The 7994-nt window shown below is 46.2% G+C and overlaps 1 protein-coding gene across 1 annotated transcript in view; it reads left to right on the forward strand.

Annotated features, from left to right (window-relative positions):
* Window positions 1-375: 375 nt before the first annotated feature.
* The window catches only part of FOXN4 (forkhead box N4), a 13520-nt gene continuing 5901 nt past the window's right edge, over window positions 376-7994 (forward strand). The window contains exon 1 of the mRNA XM_010023310.1: window positions 376-458. Within this exon, the coding sequence (XP_010021612.1) occupies window positions 376-458 (83 nt within the window). The remainder of the gene's footprint in view (window positions 459-7994) is intronic.

The raw sequence follows: 7994 nt of genomic DNA on the forward strand, positions 1-7994 counted from the left end.
CCGGACCGCGGCACAGCACCGCGGGTTGCTCATCCCAAATGCTTTTGGGGTGCTTAAGAGCAGCCGCCAGTCGGGGGGTGCGTGTCCCTCCGGTGCTCCGGTACCAACAGCCCCCTTGCTCCCTCCACCGGGGCAAGGTTCCCATTTGGAGACCTGGATTGTGTCCCCCTCCCCCCCCCAAAAAAAATGTTTCACTGCATTGCCTGGTCCAAAAAAAGCCAGTGCACCCGCAGGGCAAGGTGATGGAAGTCGGGCTTTCCTTCCCTACAGCCCGGGGTTCCAGCCGGGATCTGTGCTCTCCCGCCGCTGCTGAAGTGCTGGATAGCTACTGCTGCCCGAACAGCTTCCTTCGGTTTCCCTGTCTGTGCCAAGGAGATGATAGAGAGCGATATCCCGTCCATAATGTCAGGAATCCTTAGGAATTCAGGGCAAAACCACCACCCTTCACAGGAATACAGGTGAGGCTTTTACCGACCTCAACAATACATGCTGCGCTGGCACCGCTAACTGATGTTGTTTTCCCATTATTTCCTAAAAAAATCCCTTAGCACATAGAAATCAACTTTTTTCCCTCCTTTTTAGACTCAACCGCGTTATTTCTCCGCTCTAAACTACATTTCTAAGCTGCCGACCTGTTACAATGCGTTACTTATTTAGAAGCATTCTTGTTCCGATACTAAACTCTGTTGGATAAATACTTTCAGAGCCTTGGGTTGACATCCCAGCGAACTCTCTCTACTGTATGAGTGTTGCCAGAGAAGGATATTCTTGTTAACTAATAATTACTGAAAAGTTCCCTTTCAGATCCCCTTTTGCATTGTTATGAAACAGTCACGGAGAGACTAAATCAAGTGTAATAGACACCAGAAGAGCTTTTTGTTAAAACAAGCACTTCTGTAGGACTCCAAAGCACTGACAGCTCTTCTAAGATGGGTGGGAACAAACCTGGATTTGTCAGCAGCTTTGAGAAGTCACCTGTACCACTACGTGTCTGTTATCATTTGAAAGTACCGCTGGGAGTCACGGGGTGGTTCTGCATGAATTACAGTGCACTGGGTTAAGTTGGGTTACAACTTGCCACATGGTGAAAGTTCCAAGAAATACAGAAGAGCAGAACACAGCCCAGCTCCCACAGGACAATAATAGCAATATTTTCTTGTTTTAATATGGGGAACGAGAGATTATCACCTCCCCCCCCAGGCTGGGGGTGTTCTCACCCATTTCCATGGGTAGAAGTGCTCTGCTGCAGGTATTCTTCTGTTAGCCTCCCTCTGTTCAAAATGCAAACCCTGCCCCGCAGCCTCTTGCGGCTCAACAAGTGATTTGTTATACTCTGTGCAGCCACTGTGAAACAAGGTTTGTGGAGCTCTGTTTTGCTGTTTACTAAAGCACTGCTTGCTCCAGGCATTTCTGTTGGCTGTGTCAATATTTGTAAAGAAATTATTCGGCATTTCATGAAGGGGGTGAAGGAGAGAGGCTCTGGGTGCTTAAATACGAGTCTGTATCCTCAGTGCCCTGAAGAACGTCCCACCTTAACAAAGACCCTTTTTATGGAGAGAACTATTCTTTAAGTCATAGCTGCAGAAAAAACTCTCTCTCTTTTGGAGGAAAGTTAGGATTTATCTTGCTGCCAGTACGGGACTGCGAGAGTTTCTTCTTTTCTTCTGAAGTCAGCTGCTTTTAAAAACAACTTTCAATTCTCTGCTAAACATTTTGCACTGAAAGATCACAGTTCTCTAAAGGTTTTTCCCCACACTTGTGATTTCTTTAACGCAGCTTTAAAATGAATGATTTGACCTCATTTAATAGTGGCAAATTCTGATAAAGATGCATAAAATCTGAACTGCGCCATAAATGCAGAGCAGTATTTGTCCTACTTCATGAGAAAACACTTTGGATTATGTAAAAGAAAATCTTTTAGACTGAATGATTTTAAGAAAAGAATAGACCTGTCAAATTCTATCAGCTCTGTTTACTCTCCTGCTGTCACCACAGTCCAAGACTGGAACCCACAGTCCCGAGTTCTCCATGGGGGAGCATCAAGGCTCCACAAAATGGGGAATGGCCTCCAATTAGTGAGTGGGAGGCTGGGGCTGTGCTGAGAATACTCTTCTGTCTCACTTGGAATCTTTCAATGGGACAGTTGGACTTGGAGGAGACCAGGCTTTCCTGCAGGAGTGCAGGAGGAAGCTCTGAAAAGGGAGGGAGCGCACGGGCATGTAAGCAGGGGATCAAATCAGCAAATACCAAGACGTTTTCATGCTTACAGTTTGAAACCAGGGGATTTTTAAACCTAGGAAGAAAAGAAAACACCTCTGATTTTATCAGATCTTTGAATTTTGTGGGTCCAAAACATCTGTAGTAAATTTGATGTGGCACATAGAGTAGCAATGAGGATTTAACTGCTATGCAAAGTCTAGGGACTATTTGTGCTGTAGTAAGATGATTTTAGACTAAGATCTCTTCCAGCTGTGGGATATAGAACATCATGCTGTCCAGGAATGATTAAGGATCATGGTATCTCCTCTGATGCCTCTGGGTTTATGGTGCTGTCATTGCCTGGCTACCAGTGCAAAGTAATACTTCATATTAGCAGATGCCTCTCCCAGAGCAAATGCTACAACCTTCAGTATTTTCATAATTATAGCAATGACAAATGTTTCTAATTATTTCATTTTACATTTCAGGGAATAAAAGTAGAGAATTGTAACACACTGGGATTTTTTAACCCTTAACACATTATTCTTGTTAATTATAATTAATAATCTAACATTATGTTTTAGTGTAAATACTAAAGACTACAGGTTTACTATGCAGTGGTGCACCTGTGGTTATTTCAGCACAAAGCTACATAAATTAAAGGAGCCAACTCCAAGGCTACTAAGTTAGCGGAGAACATTCACGGTCTTCAACAGGCTTGGACCTGCTTTCTCAGTAACAAGGTTCTTCAGCACATGGACACTGTTGTCTTCAAGCAATAGTTTTATTTAAAACCTGCAATCTATTCTTTCACAGTCTAATTTGATTTAATGTACTTATATACATATTTATCAGGGATTATCCCATTCCCAAACTAGGTACAGTTATGTGTGGCTTATTACATATTGCATAATAAATCATGACCTGGCCATTAGAAGGGAGACAGTAACTTGCTGTTGATTATTCAGCATATATGAAAATCTGAATTTAAGGAATCAAATCGTCACTTTAGGAAACAATGTGGCATCTACACTTTGAAAGAAGTAACTAAAATGCATAATTCTACTTGAAGAAATAACATTACTTCATACTTTACATAACAGAGGTGAAGGTAACCCTACATCAACAAGATTAACTTCATGTACACTTTAGCTCTCCTAAGTGGTTCTCTCCTATCTGGTTTCTGGAGGTGGAGCCACACCTCAGGCCTCCCGACTGGCACCACTGGAAGGAGTCTGGGAGTTTGCATGAAGGACATTTCTGCTGACAAAAGGTTCCAAATGCACAACTAACAAAAAGTCACTGTTCCTGGAGAAAGCGCCAGTGCCCCTTCCCTTGACACCATGTGTGTCTGACAGGGACTGAGACCGTGGCTCCATGGCTCCGGGGAATTTCACCACAGTAGTTGCTTCACTCTTTAAATAAATGTGAGAAACCTCCTAGGAACCAGTCAAACTTGGGCCACTGTGGATTGATTTAAGTGGATTAACTCCACTGTTTCCTGTGCAGCTCCTGAAGTGTGCTGATCACTGTTAGTAAAACATCGTGGCCCTTGCTCCTCAAATTGTCCTGCAGTTGCAGGCAGAGACAGGGAGGACACGTCCTGTACCCAGGCAATCTCTCGCTTCCCAGGCTCGCCTGCCTCCCATGAAACCAGAACAGAGCTCGTATCTCACCTCATGAACAGGGCTTGACCTCCCGTTCAAAACATGGACACAGAAAAGGAATTCCTCAGTGCTCCTGTGAGATGTCAGCTGCTCGTGGCACTGCTCTCATTTTAGCTACCTTAAAAATCCCATACATGTGAAAGCAGAATTACTGCATGACCATAGCAGCAAGTACTGCACTTGAGATGGGTTCTTGCAACAGTGCAACCCAAAAGGTTGTGTGTTTTATATTCCCTTTGCACTGGGGTAAATAACTAGACAAGATCCCAGGCAGGTGGATCAGCTCAGTGCTAATGAACAGCACCTGAAGCAATGCTAAAGGGAAAAACAGCTTCCCAGATAGACAGTGCTCTTTTAAGAGAAAACATTCCCGTGGTGCCTGGTACTTCAACACATCTTTGCATTGAGAAGTTTATGCTGATGTTAGTCCCAGGTTTGGGTGTTTGTTTGGGGTTTTTTAATAACAAAACAGATTATGGAGTCAGATACTGGCTGTAAATCCAAACCCAGGGGTGGTTGTGTGGGTAAAGCTCAGCTGGGAGTCCAGTGCTGACATTGCTGCCAACTTCCTCTTAGGCTTAAGCAAACCACGTAGGTTGCTTGTAACTCAGTTTTCCTTCATCTCATACCAAAATGATGTAATGAGGGTTGTGAAACATGGAGCTAAAACGTATAAAAGTCTCCAGGAGCCCATCTACAGCCTGTCCTGTTAGTGCTAAGCACCTTTGCAGAAGGTGTTTAGAGAATCATTGTCTCTTCTGATCCATGGTGCAAGAAAAGGACAGCAGCACCTGGCAGGTTAATCATGTTACATGCTTTTTCCTCGCTAGTTTTGCCTCCTAAATCCTAAGTTTCCTGAGTTGTAGCCAAGGAGGGACTGTCTGGTTCTCTGTGGAAAGCTGCCTAATTTCTGTTCTCATTTCCAGCAAGGCCAGAAATTACTCAGAGAACCTGAAGACAGGGAGGAGAAAGGTGTGCTGGTGGTTTGGGGCTGGATGGGTGGTGTGCCTTCAAGAAGCAAAGAGGACTTGCAGACCAAGAGCGGTGCAAGCTGCTGGCTGGAGCAGGAGAGGAGCTGGTGCAGATACAGGGAGGAGAGAGGCAGGAAACAACCTAGAGTGGGGAAAAGCACCTACGCAGGAGGAAGATGGGAAGTGCATAGAGGGAAGGAGCGGAGCAGACGGAGCGAGGAGCAGAAGGAGATGGTGAGGTTGACTCCCTCAGTAAAACAGAGAATGCTTCTCACCATGGAGACATCTGGAGAGTCACAAAACAAATATTTTCCTTGTGGTGTTTTACATATGAGAAATCACCATGCGTGTTCTGAGGACATTGTGTAATCCCAGACAAAGGAAAACAGCTTCTCATCACCACTTCAAGAGCTTTTCTTAGGACTCTTCGTGTTCAGGTGTCACACTGGATAAATCATTGCAAACAGTTAATCTACTCCTAATCTGCTCCTGCTTGTTGAACATTTGTATTAAGCACAGGCAAAAGCTCAGATGTCAGTGCTGCAACGGCAATAAGTAAATATAAATAGTCCATAAACTGAAACACCCAGTTATTGGTTAAACTATCTGGAGATAAAATCCGTTACAGTATGCTTGTCACTGCTGAGCTTTCCTTTAGTCTTACCACACTTGTTTGGCAGATTATTCTACCGTGCTGTTGAAGAGGCAGCCCCTATAATCTCCAGTGACAAATTGCCCGTGCCAAGGTGTTTGCCAGTGTAGAAGCGGATAGTTCACCTTGACAGTAGTGAGGAACTACCTTAGACCCAGCTCTTAGACCAGCTTAATGTGAGGAAAGATGGTAAAGCTACATCTATGAATATAGATCTAAATTCAACTCTGAAGAGTCCCACGAGGTTATGCCAGGAATGGATTTCATTCCATCTACGTAGCTGTTGTGCCAGCAGGATGTAATTGGTGGGGGAAAAAACATATAGAGATATCTTTAGGTACATCTAGCTGATGGCTTCTCACTGCTGACAGGCCCTAGTGAACTTTGTCAGATGTGCAGCAAATGCAGGAGACCCATCCCTGTGACTGCAGGCAGAAAGGTTGGAGCTCAGTATTGGGAGATCTGGGAAGGAGTTTCGTTCCCAGGGGTGTTTTTCCTGATTCTGGGAAGGCAAACTTTGTGCAGGCTGGCACAAAGGTCTCTTGCCCTGACTGGATAAATATTTTGGGCAGTGCATGCTAGAGCAGGTAGCAAAGACTCACACTGCCTCCGAGCGTTATGTATCATACCTGTCATAGCTCGGGTACATCCTCTGATGCACACAGGAGAACTGGGGCTTAAACCCTCAGCATCATGTGGATTCCTGCTCTGCAGTGCCTTTCTAGGACAGGAACACACAGAAACAAGCGTGTTTTCCTGCAGAGGTTTGAAAAGAGAGGGGTAAACCCCAAGTTGCATCATGTCATCAGACCTTTATAAGTCATCTCATGGTCGCAGCGCCGTTGGTGTCACTGTCACGTTGTCCTCCCAGGGGTTCCTGGCTCAGCCTGTGCACCAGGCAGCCCTGGGGAATGTGCAGCTGGGGACGTTCTTGGTGTGTGCATTAATTACAGCGTATCACTATTTATCTCATTTACATGCTCTGAAAGGAAAGAGCTGCTTTTACTACAGTGGCCCATTGTGCCAGGGGCTGTGAACACCCGTCCAAAGGCAGGATCTCTGACTCCTGAAGTTTGCCCTCGAACGTGAGATGAAGAGGGTGGTGGAGGGGAGCAGAATCAGCGTCCACATGATATTACAGCGTGTACTGATCCACCTGCAGTTGTCTTGGCACAGGCGGTTTTTCAGGTCAGGGAGATTGAACCCGATGAGATGAAAATGTCAGGTATTCCTGTGCGCTGCTCTCTCCCGAGGCAGCTAGATCAGCATTCCTTCACTAAAAGCAGGGCACACAGTGAGGCTGTGCACTGGGACACGAGCTGGGTTTCCACTGCAGAATGTATCTGGGTGTTTAAAACCCCTGAGCATACTTCAAGCAGTTTCACCTTCTTTAAGACATGAAATTTCAACACTGGTTTTGAAGACAACCTGTAGAATAATCCTGAAACATGAAGTATTTTATCCTGATTCAATAACTTTTTTTTCTCCCTTATTAATGAAAACAGTTATTCTGGCAACTAACAAATCCTTTAAAAACAAAAAGGAGTTAGTGAGCAGCCAGAGGTGGTTTTAAAAGAACCGTAAACCAAATGCAAACAGCTGTGCTAGGATGGGGAAGGGAGGGAAATGTCTTTGTCTTGGAGAAAGAGCTGGCTCACACATTTGTCTAGATGTTATTTATTATTGCATCTTGGTATCTGTTTAAGCCCAGAGAAGCTGTGGCTGCCCCATCCCTGGCAGTGTTCAAGGCCAGGTTGGACACAGGGGCTTGGAGCAACCTGCTCTAGTGGAAGGTGTCCCTGCCCGTGGCAGGGGTTGGAGCTGGAGGAGCTTTAAGCTCCCTTCAACCCAAACCAGGCTGGGATTCTGTGCTTCTAGTAACTGTTAATATCAACCTAAAAGTTCAGGCACCTTCCTTGTTCCCGTTTGGATTGACAGCTTGGGTTGGCAGCGTGAGGATGCTGAGCAGGATACGCTGCATAATGCTCACGGGCAAGTCGAGGAGGTGCAGCTGAAGCTTCTGATGACATCCAGCTGTGCCCAGAGCATCACCACTCATTCCCACCTCTGGAAGAGCACCAGGATGAGTGCATCCGGGGGGAGCGCAAAGCAGAGGCCTCTGTTTCCCAGGCTAAAGGCGCGCAGGCTGCAGAGGAGCACCGGCGGCGCGGGGATGGATGGATGCTCATCCCGTGCGGAGCAGCGGCGAGGGCATGTGGTGGATTCATTGCCTGACAGGAGGCGTGTGCTGACCCTCACCGCCCATCTGACCCCGCTGTTTGTTGAGGGGGCTGCGGTGCCTGGGAGGACTGGCAGGGGCCGGGGTGCCAGATGGCATGTGATGTGTGCTGTGTGTCGCCTGTCATTCAGCCAGATTAATGGGAGGGTTGGAAAGAGGAGGAGAAGAAGGGAGAGAAGGGGTGGGGGGGGAAACAATTAAGCAAGAATCCCAAAAACAATGGAGGCCACGTGCCGGCGGGCAGCGGTTGCTGGCGGCACAATGGG

The sequence above is a fragment of the Nestor notabilis genome, unplaced genomic scaffold (genome assembly GCF_000696875.1).
Source record: "Nestor notabilis isolate BGI_N333 unplaced genomic scaffold, ASM69687v1 scaffold21671, whole genome shotgun sequence".
NCBI lineage: Eukaryota > Metazoa > Chordata > Aves > Psittaciformes > Psittacidae > Nestor > Nestor notabilis.